Raw genomic sequence first — 12,929 nt, forward strand, 5'->3', positions numbered from 1 at the left:
ACGAGGGCCGGCTCGCTGGGCCAGGCTCCGCTCACCTGCCGCGGCCTTCTCCACGAAGTGCAGCTCATGCCAGAAGTTGGCCAGGTCTGGGTATTTCTCCTTCACCGTCAAGGCGATGAAATGCAGCAGGGTCATCTTCCTGTCAGTGGACTTGGTGTCCAGCAGCTGGGAGAGGGGGGCCGGGGGTGGTGAGGGAGGGCCGAACTCCGTGACTCAGGCTTCCCGGCCCCAGGCTGCCCCCCCGTCTTACCAGATCCAGGCTCTGCAGCTTGAAGCCGTACACAGCCCCTCGCTTGCTGCTGTTCATGTAGTTCCCCAGGGCCAGGATGATCTAGCCAAAAGACGCACGGGTGGAGGTGAGGCCGGGCCCGGCGGGCTCCTTCCTCCACCCGGGCCCAGGCCCACGGGCGCCCGCATCCGCGACCTCTCCGCACCTCCAGCATCTGCTTCAGCTTCTGCGAGGACTTGACAGAGGCAGAGGCGGCAATGATGGCGTTGAGTTGCTGGAAGGCAAGACGCAGAGCCGCTCAGCCCCGGCCGGGATGGGGCGGAGCCAGCCTGACGGGGCGGGCGGGGCGGGGGAGCAGGTGCAGGCCGAGGCCGTACCGGCGTGAGCATCTGCAGGTTGTCCTGGAAGTTGCCCAGGAAGGCCATGCCGGCCATGCGCTGGGTCAGCCGCTCCACCTTGCTGAAGAGCAGCATGAAGCGGTCCTCGGCCGCCAGCTCGTCCAGAGGCTGCCGCTCCCGCTCGTACTGCCGCAGCAGCTTGACCTCGGCCTCCGTGGGCAGGAAGCGCATCAGGCACTCCACGAAGTCCACGGGCAGCGTCTGCAGGTCAAACCTGTGTAGGGGAAGGAGCCACCTCAGGTCTTGCATCGGCTGTTATCCGTCATCCCTTGGTTCTCCAGCTTCTAGAAGGACTGAGGATGGGGTCTGCCCATTGCCTTCTCTATCAGAGCATGAGGAACAATCCTAGGGGAACATTCCACAGCTTGTCTTAAAGCCCTTCAGTGTCTTCCCTCTACCCCTAGGGAGAACTCTTAATACCCGATCATCGTGCTTCTCCCTCCAGACACTGAAGTGGACTTCATACACTTCCTCAGGCCAGGTCGCAGGTGAGACCTCCCCTCTTCCGGGAAGCTATCCCTGATCACCCAGCTCAGCTACCTGGCCTGCTCTGTTCCCCCAAAGCTGCCTATACCTCCACCACCTTAGCCCTTATCACCCAGTGCTACCGGACTGCTCCCCCTAGACTGGCAGCAACTCGAGCGAAGGTTTGGGCTGATCCCCAGCACCTCCCACAGTGCCTGGCACACAGCACAGATGCATTAAGTTCTGGCCAAACCAGTGGCTGACTGAGGGGTGTGAGATAGCTCTGTCGATGCCCTCGAATCCAGGGAAGGCCAGGATCCTAGGTGGAGAACTGGGTTGCCAACTGACTGGGACCAGGGCGAGGTGAGCGGGAGCCTCACGTGTGGATGGCCCTGCAGATCTCCTCGGCCGAGCGGCCAGCCTTGCGGAGGGTGATGGCTAGGTTCTTGGCACGATTGGCTTCCAACAGGGTCACCTTGCTGGCGGCCTTTTGCGCTGTCTTGTTCTTAGAGCAGATGAGGTCAAGGGCAGGGCCCTGGGCTTTCGTCTTGAACAGTTCCTCAAACTTGTCCAGGTCTAGGTCCTGGCAGGGGTTGACGAGAAGGGAAAAAGCGGTGGCCTGTCCTACTAGAAGACCCCTGGCAGCATGCCCAGCATCTGTTCAGCTCTGGCGCATGGATGCCTGAGTCTGAGGGCGTTTCCAAGGCCAGGAGATCTGGCTAAAAGCACGATCCGGTCCCCGCGCCCTCAACCCCACCCCTAAGGGTTCCAGGCCCCACTACCTCCAAGATCTTCTCATCGTCAAGTTCACTGAAGACGGTGCCGCTGATCTGGTTGGGTTTCAGTGCCGTCCAGTTGAAGACAGGCAGCCGGAACTTGGTCTTGATAGGTTTCTTGATGCGAATGGCTAATTTGGAAGGAAGATCAGTGAGGCGCCGAAGCTAAGGACACTCTCCCTCCGTCCCACTAGCCCTGCTCTGGGGGCACTCACCGGACAGGCCTACTGTCAACACCACAGAGGGAGCAGCGCCAGGGAGAGGTGGGGCTGGGGGACACTTGTCTGGGGGAAAAGAAATGCCACGGTGACCCAGGGCCCAAAGACTCTTCAGAGATCCCTTCCCTGATGCCACCCCACCTGTCCACGAAGCGTCTTGGGGAAAGCGGATGTGTGAACTCCCTGCCCTTCCGGCTCCCAGGGGCCCTAACTCTGGTGGGGCAGGTCTCATTGGCGTCTGGCCCACTGTCTCCTGCTCTGGTCTAAGCCCTCCCCGTGGCCGTCCTCAGAGGAATCAGGAGCAGCACCTTTATGGACCCTTAAAACAGACCCATGTCTGCTCTTAGATACCCCTTCCCCAGTAACCTGAGCCTCCCTCAGATTCTTGCCCTCCGCCAACGCTTGCCCACCTGACTTCACATCCTTCCACTCATGTCCCTGGCTTCCCCCTAAGGGAGGCACTGCTCACTGGGGTTTCGGGGTGGCCACGGTCCTCCTCACCTGGTAACGGGGGTGGGGGTGGGGGCAGGGGAGGAGCTGGCGGTGGAGGCAGGGGCAGGGCCTCCTCGGGCGGTGGGGCTGGAGCCAGGAGGTCCAGGTCGGAGGGCAGCATGCCCTCACTCAGCTCTGCAGGGCCTATCCGGGCCAGGGCCTCGCTGCCCACTGACTCCAGGCCCCGCGCCCCAGGCTCCAAGTGGCATCGGCGCTGGAAGGCCTCCTCCTTCTCTTTAATGAGCCGCCGCAGCGTGTGTACCTGGTGGCTCGTGTTCTCGTAAGTCTCCTAGCGGGAGACAGTGCCAGTAAGGAAAGGTAAGCGGAAGGCACAACAGTCGTTGCCCCCGAGAGGGACACTTCCTACCCCCGGTTTCTCAGCTGGGGTCTCTGGGAGGGTGCCCAGAGGCAGGGAGCAGCAGGAACCCAGGTGGGGGCCGGGGAGGCTGGACCGCACAGAACGAGAGGTGAGCCACAGAGCGCCGGCCCAGCGGACACCCTCCCGTGTGCTTCCTCTCGGACCCAGCCTTAGACTCACTGGTTCCTCAAGGCCCAGGCCGGAGGCTGCTCCGGGGCACACGTCCCGGGCCTACCTCTAGCCTGCCACACTGCTCTCAGCCCTCTATGCCTCGACTGCTCCCGCTGCATTTGGCCTTGTATGATCACTCCGTTGGCAGCCCCCTGTGGACAAGGCCCTGCCCAAGCCGTCTCTGTGTCCTCCATACTCCCTGGAACAGTACTGCAGACTCTCAGCAGGCCTGACCGATGTATACCAAGCCCCTGGTCTCCCGACTCAGGAGACCTGTCGGACAGCACCTGAGCTACCCGGCCTGCCCGTTAGGCAGGGGAGGGGCCGGTAGGAGGAGGCCTGGACGCTAGAGGTACCTGAGGGTGCCCCATCTGCTCCTGCCCTCCTCTGCATGTGCCTGGCCCACTCTGGATTCAGTTTCCCTCCCCAACTAAAAATTAGGGTGAAATCATCAGCCCACCCTCATCTGAGTGCCTCAAGTGTGAACCAAGATCTGGATTTTCAAAGACTTAACATGACTCAAGAAATAAAAGCCAAACAAAAAAACTAAGATTTGCAGGTGCATTTCTTATACTAGGATGGAGCTGACTGTATGAAAAAGCAAAGAGATAAAAATAAATTGATAAGAGAAATGTTGAAAGAAAGAAAAGGAAGAAAGAGAGAGGAAGGAAGGAAAGAAGGGAGAAAGAAAGAAAGAAAGAAAGAAAGAAAGAAAGAAAGAAAGAAAGAAAGAAAGAAAGAAAAAGAAAGAAAGAAAGAAAGAGCAAGGCCTGTTCCCCAGGCCCGGCGCCGAGCACCTGTTGGGGCCTCCCTTCCCCAGATTACTTGGTACCTTGACGCTCTCTAGTTCCTTCTCCCGCTGCAGCAGCTGCTTCTCTAGCTCTGCCACACGCATCATGTTCTCATTCTCTAGGTCCAGAAGCTTCTCCGTGAGCTGCAGGATGGGAAGGGCAGGTCTGGAGCCGGGCCTAAAGCCTGGGCACTTTGCACAGCCTGAACCTCTGCCAGGATCTGGGCCCGACCCCCGCCTCCAGAGCTGCAAAGGCAGCGGGGCCCGGTGGCTTCCCTGCGTCACTCCGGTGGGCCCAGGGTCTGCGACCCTGTGAAACAGACCACATCGGACTCTCTCAAGCCTGAGGCCACCTCGCGCCCAGTCCTGGAGGTCAGTGTGTGTCCTAATATGGCCTCGGCCAGAGCATGCCAGGTTCCAAGGCTTCCGTGGGCCTCGATCTGGAACTGAGATGGCCCCATCCTCTCCCCATCCTCAATGGTAGCTCTGGCAGCAAAAAAGGACTACCTACGTGGGACACATGTTCCTCCAGCTCCTCCACCTTCTCCAGGGCCACGTTCTTGGTCTCTGCATCCTCCAACAAGCCTCCCACATCAAACACGTTGTCCAGGTAGGCCTGGATCTGCACCTGCAGCTTCTCGCTCTCTGTGTGCCTTGACTTCTGGGAAGAGTGGAGACGGTAGTAGTTGGGGGAGTCTCCTGAGAGAGACCTGGTCCTCACCACCCTCCATGACCGCTTCCTAGAGCATAAGACCCAGGGACTTCCTTCTGCAGCCATGGCGAGGCTCACCCTATGGAACGGCCTAGTTAGAGAGCGCCCCCTGCAGGAGGGCCGGGACCCTGGCCGCAGAAGACAGGCGGCGTTCCGAGAGCATCCACTAGGCTCTTGTCAAAGAACCCTTGGTGATATGACTAAGCGGGCCCTCTGCCCCCAGGCTCCCCACCCGCCAAGACTCGAGGCCAGCTCACCTGCAAGAACTCTTCCAGTCCCAGCTTGGTGAACTCGTACTGCAGGTGGACCCGGAAGTTCATATCCTCCACTGAGTGCACCACGATGTTGATGAACTGCATGCAGGCCACCTGCGGAGCAGCCCCCGGAGGGTCAGGGGCAGGGAGCGCCAGGGGCGACCGCAGAGCCAGGCTGTTAGCACCGGCGTCGTCACGGGGGTGCTCAAAGGACTGAATTAAAATACTGAGTCTTTCTGGGAACAGTAAGAGTATTTTAACTGAAAAAATATCGACCTTAATATTCAGTATTCAGTGTACGAAGACGTTACATGAGAACTGGACAGAAATGGAGATACAACTGATCTCCTTTGCACGTCAGCACGTATTTCTTGAGACAACGCTACGTGACTAAAGACCGGAGGCTGAAGGGAAGAGAAGCTAGGGAAAGGTTGGGCAGAGCGAAGCAGCTTGAAAAAATCCGAATCAGGGGCAGTAAGGCCACCAAAAGGGGGAAAGGAGGTGGACCCAAGACACGAAAAGGTCAGTGTCCTGAAGTTTCTAAAAGCTCTCTGCGGTAGGAGAGTGGACAAGGAGCACTGATCGAGTAGAGAGACTCATTCTAGGTTCTAGACAGAATATCAAGATAATGCTGTCGGCCTCGGCCTGGTCTCAAAGAGCGTGGGACCCTGCTGGGCATGCGCCTGACCCAGGCCCAGTTCCTCACCATGAAGTCGATGTTGCTGTCCTCGTTCCGGAAATACTCCATCAGCTTCTCAAAGCGGTGAAGCTCCTTGCATACCTGAACAAGGAAACTTTCCCAGTGAGAAGCTCTATCCCGAGCAGAACCTAAGCCCTTGAGCCCGGCTCCCAGGAACATCACAGCAAAGGGGCTGGTTCAGACTAAGCTTTTTTTTTTTTTTTTTTTTTTAAAGATTTTATTTATTTATTCGACAGAGATAGAGACAGCCAGAGAGAGAGGAAACACAAGCAGGGGGAGTGGGAGAGGAAGAAGCAGGCTCCCAGCGGAGGAGCCTGATGTGGGGCTCGATCCCATAACGCTGGGATCACGCCCTGAGCCGAAGGCAGACGCTTAACCGCTGTGCCACCCAGGCGCCCCTGGTTCAGACTAAGCTTAACCACAACTCTTTCTATGCAAGGAAGCATTTGTGACACATAGAAGAAAGCCTGTAAGTTTAACAAGCTCTCCAAGTAGAAGAAAGCCTGGGATCTGCCACTGCCTTGGGTCACTGGTCCCCCATCAATTTGCTGAGGGAACCCAGTAAAGCGTAGGCCATTAGTCTGGGCTTTAGGTGCCTCTGGGGGTAGGCCAAGAAGAAACACAGTTGCTCCGTTATTGAAGGAAGGAGGGAAGAAGGAGGAAGGTGGGAGGCCATGGCTGAGGTCCTAGTGGGGACACAGGAGAGAGGCCAGGGTGCAGGAAAGCCCCTGTGCTGAGAGAGGGGTCCAGAGACTCTGCTGAGCCTCTGGCTTCAAGGAGGAAGAGCCATTTCCTGGCTTGAACAATGGATGTTAGGGAAGAGGTCCAAAGAGGAGGAAGGGGTGGGGCCAGCAGCTGCGACTGGATGTCGAGGAATCCTGTGTTCAAGCAGATGAGGGTTTCCGAGCCAGGCCCAGAGGCTGGGGAAATTCCAAGTAGGAGCGCCCTCTTCCCTCATCGATAACAGCCAACAACCAGGAGGATCCTTGCTTGCCTTCTCCTCCCACCGCAAACACGTCTGCCTTGGGTTCTCCCAGTGGGTTGTCTGCCTCAGAGCCACCTGGGGGGGGCTGTTAAAGCACAGGTACTCAGCCCCCCAGGAGCAAGTTTAACAAGCTCCTCAGGTATTCTGATGCATGGCCAGGCTAGAGCCATTGGACTGCGGCCCTCAACTGAGGGCATCTTTAGCTGGCGCTGTCTTGCCGTAAGATCTGGTAAGATTGAAGTTCTGGTTTTGGTGTTAAAAAAAAAAAAAAAGGCAGGGGGGCAGCCTTCTTAGTCAAGCACCAGATGTTAAAATCATCACTGGGGTGTGTGAGATCACAGGAAAGGGTGCTTACCTACCTGGCTCCCCACCTCCTCACCAAACACACACACACACACACACACACACACACACACACACACACACACACACACAAACACACACACACGTAGGAGACTGACCTCTTTGAAATTGTCAAAGGCGGCAAGAATGATTTCGTGACCTCCCCGCACCAAACACACAGCTGCCAAGAGCTCCAAGACAAGGGCTTTGGTCCTAAGGGGTGAAGAAAACAGATGAGCCCCCAGCTCCCCACCCCGACCACCACACAGTTCACCTGCACGACTAGGTGAGCCCTTTCAGAGTGACAGCCTCAGAAGTGAGGGGAGTGGGTTTCAGAAAGAAAGCAGGGGAACAAGGGCTTACCCCCTCACTGAGCCGTGCAGACCAGAGGGAAGCCAGGGACACTCCCCTCCCAGCAGAAGTGAGGAGCAGAACTAAGGCGCTGACCTAGGCCGCGGGCCCCCGAGGCCAGGCAGGCGGGACTTCTTGCCAGGGACAAGTGGAGCGCGGATCGCCAGAGTGCGGGGCGCAGTGGGCAGGAAGGGGCCGGGAAGGGACTCACCTTGGGTTCTTGTTGTTGAGACTGAGGGCAATCTCATTGACAGCGTGGGGGTGGGACATGACCAGGTTGAAGCCGTACTGCAGCAAGGGGAAAGGACGGAAGGAAGGAAGACCCTGATGGTGGGGAAGGCAGCCCCCTGCTGGATCTCCCTGACTATGGGCCTTTTACAAGCCGCTGCCCTCCCAGCTCTTCTAGTTTGGCACATGAGGCAGGACGGGCAGAGCATCGTGGCTAGTGCTGCCCCCTTACCTGATAGTTCATGATGGCTCTGAGGCAAAGGATACAGACGTGGACATCATCCTTCTGGCTCACCAGGCGGGAGTTCTTCAGGGCCCTGCGCCCGGGGAGAGTGCTATACCTGGGGAAGAGGGGGCTGCTGGTGAAGGGTCTAGAATCACTCACTATCACCCAGACAGCAGGCTGCACCCCAACAGCAGCAGGAAAGGGGGACAGACAACCTTGAACTGACAGCCTCGAGAGTGGGGGAGGCGGGGGTGGGGTGCTCAGCTGTTTTCAACCTCTCCACCCCAGGCCTTTGGGAGGAACCACCCAGGACCCCAGCTTTAGAATCAGTGCCCAAACCATCCTGAGCCCAGGGTTCCTCCGAAATACAACGGCAGCCACGCAGGGCTTCCTGGTCCTCAAGATGGATCCAGGGAGATGTTCATGTGAGCCTTCCCACCTCCTCCTTCCAGTCGCTGCATCTTCCACAAATTCCCTGAGGCAGGAGCATCTTGGCCCCCATCCCACTTCTGTGTCCCACAAAGGGCAGAGCAGACCCCAAAGACAGTAGGAGGGCCCGGAGCTCCATCTGGCTTTGCCCCCAGTGAGGTTTTATGAAAGGAAGAGGAAGCACGAATGGTGTCTGCTCACGCACGAGAATGATGAGCGGGGTCAGAGGGACAAAACCCAAAGGAGACCAGGAGAAAAGCATGACCACAAGAGGGACACGGAGCACAGAAAGGGCCACAGGGCCCAAAGGAAAGCCTCCCTGGGTAGGAGAGGCTCTGAAAAGTCGTCTGGTCTATCCACCTGCCTCCAGGCAGGATGGCTCCTAAAATATTGGGGAAAAAAATGAACACAAGGCGGGCTTGGAAAGAAAAGGAAGAAGTGAAGGGAAGGCGAGCAGTGGGCAGGTTGGGTGGGAGCTGGTCACGGAGCAGCCGATGGGGCAGAATGCAGAAGCAGAGGGAAACAGACGTGAGGGCAGGAGCCGGATCACCCGGTGACGACCAGGAAGCTGGATGAGGGCCGGTCCCGACGAACAGGCCGGCAGGAATGGCAGAATGAAAAAGAGGAATGGGGGGAGCCCCTAGATGGGGAGTGTGGAGAGGGGAGAGCTGGAACCCCAGGTGGGGTGGGTACAGCTGAGGGCGATGTACTTACCCAGGACAGATTGCTGGACAGAGTCAAGGAGACAGAGAGGACAGACCAGAGACAGACTGGCAGGCAGAGGGCAAGAGAGCTGAGCCTGGAAGCAAGAGTGGAGGGAGGAGCAATGAGCACTCACCCCGGCACCCGAGACCTGGCCTGGGGGCTGGGAGGGAGGCAGGCGGGCAGAGCAAGAGCACACATACCGGAGCACAGACTGGCGCGCAGAGCGAGCGAGGCTGTTGGTGAAGGGGGCTGACAGGGCGCTGGGGGGCTGCAGGTCCTCGATGGACCTGCTCCAGGACCGGAGTTTGTCAAACGCACCGTCGTCACCACTCTCCAGACCCTCAAAGTCAAACCTGGAGCACGAAAGGGGACACACAAGCGCACACACAGGAGAAAGTCAGTGCTAAGCCCCCTGGCCAGCCCACCCCCACCCTGTAGACCTCGAGGGCAATACGAAGCAAGGACGGCAAGAAGAGAAAGCGGAATTGGGCAGCAGAGACCCAAGCCTGGTCGGGAGAGCCACCAACGCAGGACAAGGGCAGCGGAGGCGCAGGCAGCAACCAGGAGGGGGACCTGAGGGGATGGGAATGCTGACAGGGGTGAGCTGCAGCTCCCCGCTGGCCAGGCAACTCCAGGAGTGACCGCTCCATGGGCCCGAAGGGAGGCTTTCTGCGCTCCCAGCCTTAGATAGCGCATCTCAGAGAAACCCTGGCTCCCCGTGGAGAATCTGCCCTGTGGAAGGGTGGTGGGGAACAGGCCGATGCAGGTCTCGCTGGTTGGCAAATGGCAGTGGCCGAAGGGGCCTCTCAGTGCCCTGAAGGGGCCTGGCTTGTTCTGGATTGGGCTCATGAGGGCAGGTCTGAATGGAGGGGAATGGGGGTCCCAGCCAACCTAGAGTGGGACAGGCCACGAGGTTCAAGAGTACCATGGTCCCATCCCAGCACTAGGTTTTAATGGCTGGGTTTTCTGTGGTTCTACTTGAGACTGCTAGGTTTTCTGGAATAGAGGCTCCTTGGGCTTAAGCTTCCCTGGGGGGAAGAAATCACAGGTCAAGGGTGTGGACTGGGGTCCTTCATCCCTACAGGAGTTGGGATGGTGTCTCTGCCACTCTCTACTTCCACGACCACCACCAGCAATTTGGGAGTGGGGCCAGGGCAAGGAGGACAGCTTGAGATCACAGGCCCATGGGTCATTGTCCTTTACGGATCCCCACGTCAGGTTTTACCCACTCTGAGAAACCAGCTCCACTTTTCTTTCCTGTCCTCTTCCCCCAAGTAGGTCATTAAGGACTGAACAAGCATCTCGGACAGGCTCTTCCCCCGAGGAACCTTCTGCTTAGACATTCATAGCCCCAGGGTCAAAGGCACAGAGGCCAGGGCTCTCTGAGATAGGAAGTGATATCCGCAGATGACTGAATGTTCCAAAGGAGCCGGGGCAGGCTGCAGAGTCCCGATGATGAGATGTTTAATGGGGCTCTCAAGTAAACATCAGAGGAGGCTCCCTGACAGGGAAGCTTGCCAGTGGCTTCCCTTGGTCAGTAATAGTATTCCTTAGCCCCGGTACACGCAGTTTACAAATAAATGCCTTCACCCAAACTCTGTTTGGCTTCACCCTTTTCCTTTCAACCCTTCCCAAAATACACTTTCTCTCCCCTTCACACTCTCTCCCTGCCCTGAATCTTCCTTTCGAAAACAGAGTCAAAAGCTCTGCTGTGGACGCTGCAATACTGAGAATCCAGCGTATTTTGGTTTCAAGCAGCTGGGATTTGTTTGCTTTTCGAACAAGATAGATAGGCTTACTTGGAAAAATGATCTACATCTTTTTACTATAAAAGCTCTGAATTTTTTAAAAAATCACTTCAGCAAATGTTTTTCATTTCTTTCTATAAAAAGAGTAGTTTTTAAAGGGAGAGGAGGGTCACGAGGCCTGAACTCTGCAGGGATGGGAACGGGGAGTAGGCCGCTCGTGGTTTTCACGAGGGGTGACCTGAAGAAAGTGACAGGCCAACCGAGGAGAGGCATTAGTTAGAACCCCTAAAGAGCTACGGCTGAGGGTCTGCTGGACAAAGGAGAATGGCCGTGGGGTAAGGACAGTAACGACGAAAGTGAAAACCAAGGCTAGGACTGAGTCCCAGAACTGAGGGGTTCCCCAGGACTCGGGACTTTTGGTGCTAACATTGGGAAAAGTCCCGGGCACACTGGGGTGGTCGGTGAGCCAAGGGCTGACTGAAGTCTCGGCTCTAGGTCTGAAGCTTTCCTCGGTCACCCCACGAATGATCAGTACAGTCCCTCTTTCCCTGTATCCGGGCAATTACAGTAGGTTACACCACCTTGAATAATAATAATTAACAATAAATCTGCTAGTGCAGTATAGACTTAGCTATGCTCCGAACACTACTAGTGGCTTTCCACACATTATCATCTCAACCTTCCGACAACCCTGGAACATGGATCCCCTTTTATACAAGAGGATGCAAATGCGCTTGAGGTCACCCAGAGAGTCAAGGTCGTTATAACTGAGACCCACAGCCAGCTTTGCGGTTGTTGTGGTCGAAAGCACTCGTTTTCATCACCTCATGCCGCCTTCTCTTCTGCACTCGTGTGCTCACGGCTATTTTCCGCCCCCACCCAGCGACCTGGTTGCAAGGGCTCTGAATACTTCATTTTTGGTCTGGGTCAAAGGTCATGCCCACTGCTCCTGGGGCTCTTCTTCAGCAATGACCTGTAGTAACCCCCTCACGTCTGGAGACCCAAAGGAGATTCTTAAAGACTCAATCCCCAGAGTCAAATGAATCCCACCGGGCGTCTCTCCCGGAAGCCAAGACATTTCCTTAGACTGCTCTCAGCCTGGAGTCTGGATCCTCTGGGTTCTAATCCTGAGCTCCCTCTCTGTATCTCCCTCCTTCTGCTTCCCAAAATGTACCTTCTGCGCCAGCCACCTGGCCTTCTTCACGGATCCCAGACATCTCCTTGGCTGCCTGTCCACTCCCACACCACTGCCTGGCCTGGGACTCCTGGCCCGGGACTCCCATTCCCGTCTTCGTGACTGCAGTCTCACCCTTCCTCAGCAAATCAGAATAGCACTGTGTCCTCCCTCGCTGGTCCCCAACCCCAGCCCCAGGGAGGTACTCACATGACAGAACATTGGGCAAAGGACAGGTAATCCACCAGCACATCCAGGCCTTTGTTTTCATCGTTCAGAAACTCCCGCACCCACCTGCAGATAGAGGAAACATAGTGGAGGGGTCTGCTAAAGCAGGTCAAGGGTGAGAAAGGCGAGGGGCCTCTGACCCAACACCCACTCCTGAATCCTCTGGAACTTAGCACAAGGCTGGGAAAATTCTGAGGTTTAAAACCCGTGGTAGACTGATCCACGGTCACAGCACTGGCCTAGAGCTCCGCAAGGCCGGGGAGCCAGGAATGGGGAAAGGTACAAGGCTTCCCAATGCCGTGTCATCCACACAAGCTTTCAGGAACCCTCTCCGAAGCGGCGGGGCCCAGGCTCCGTCATCTTCTGTGTCCTTGGTGTCTAGCACAACACCGGGTGCGCTGTCCCTGCTTGGTGTCTACTGGCAGAATTGTGCGGAGGCGGGAGGCTGAGCAAGAACATCTACCACAGGCCCTCGTGCACGGCGTGCCTGACAGGGGCCAGCACGGCTCCAACTGGACTGAAGTCTCGGTCAAAAGACAGGCAGGAAGGGTCAAAGAGAGCTCTGGAACAGAGACATTTTGGGCCAAAGGAAAGAGAGTTTGGGCCACAGTGAGCAAAGAGGGATATGTGGGAATTCTGTGTTTGGTCAGGGTGAGTTTGACAGAAAAGGAAAAGGATGGGGGAACAGTTAGGCAAGTAACCTCAGAATGGCTATGACCGCTCAGAGCCAGACTGAGGCCTCAGGCCCCTTCAGCCAGAGAGGCAGGAAGGTGGACAACAAAGACCCTGAAGACAATGGACCCGGGCATTTCCACCCTCGGCCTCCAGGCCTCTTGGCCTGAGATATCCCTGGAAGGAAATTCAAGAGCCGATCCCAGGAGGGCTGTTACAGGACAGGTTCATTCCACGGCACAGAGAAACATAAAACTCGCAGGATGAAACCCCGACTC

General features: G+C 56.9%; 1 protein-coding gene across 5 annotated transcripts in view; it reads right to left on the reverse strand.

Annotated features, from left to right (window-relative positions):
* FMNL3 (formin like 3) overlaps positions 1 to 12,929 on the reverse strand; it is a 51,582-nt gene that overhangs the window by 4,083 nt on the left and 34,570 nt on the right. For 2 of the 5 annotated variants that reach the window (XM_045801108.2, XM_045801107.2), the window contains exons 5-21: positions 11,962 to 12,045; positions 9,030 to 9,182; positions 7,702 to 7,810; positions 7,453 to 7,529; positions 7,010 to 7,103; positions 5,570 to 5,644; positions 4,867 to 4,977; positions 4,409 to 4,558; positions 3,940 to 4,041; positions 2,588 to 2,867; positions 2,084 to 2,152; positions 1,875 to 1,999; positions 1,473 to 1,675; positions 607 to 841; positions 435 to 503; positions 251 to 331; positions 36 to 165 (exon numbers count right to left, since the gene is read on the reverse strand). In XM_045801108.2, the coding sequence (XP_045657064.1) occupies positions 36 to 165; positions 251 to 331; positions 435 to 503; positions 607 to 841; positions 1,473 to 1,675; positions 1,875 to 1,999; positions 2,084 to 2,152; positions 2,588 to 2,867; positions 3,940 to 4,041; positions 4,409 to 4,558; positions 4,867 to 4,977; positions 5,570 to 5,644; positions 7,010 to 7,103; positions 7,453 to 7,529; positions 7,702 to 7,810; positions 9,030 to 9,182; positions 11,962 to 12,045 (2,147 nt within the window). The remainder of the gene's footprint in view (positions 1 to 35; positions 166 to 250; positions 332 to 434; positions 504 to 606; positions 842 to 1,472; positions 1,676 to 1,874; positions 2,000 to 2,083; positions 2,153 to 2,587; positions 2,868 to 3,939; positions 4,042 to 4,408; positions 4,559 to 4,866; positions 4,978 to 5,569; positions 5,645 to 7,009; positions 7,104 to 7,452; positions 7,530 to 7,701; positions 7,811 to 9,029; positions 9,183 to 11,961; positions 12,046 to 12,929) is intronic. The other 3 variants (XM_045801111.2, XM_045801110.2, XM_045801109.2) reach the window with 2 other exon arrangements.

The sequence above is a fragment of the Ursus americanus genome, chromosome 25 (assembly GCF_024610735.1).
Source record: "Ursus americanus isolate L20-20 chromosome 25, mUrsAme1.1.p, whole genome shotgun sequence".
Taxonomy (NCBI): domain Eukaryota; kingdom Metazoa; phylum Chordata; class Mammalia; order Carnivora; family Ursidae; genus Ursus; species Ursus americanus.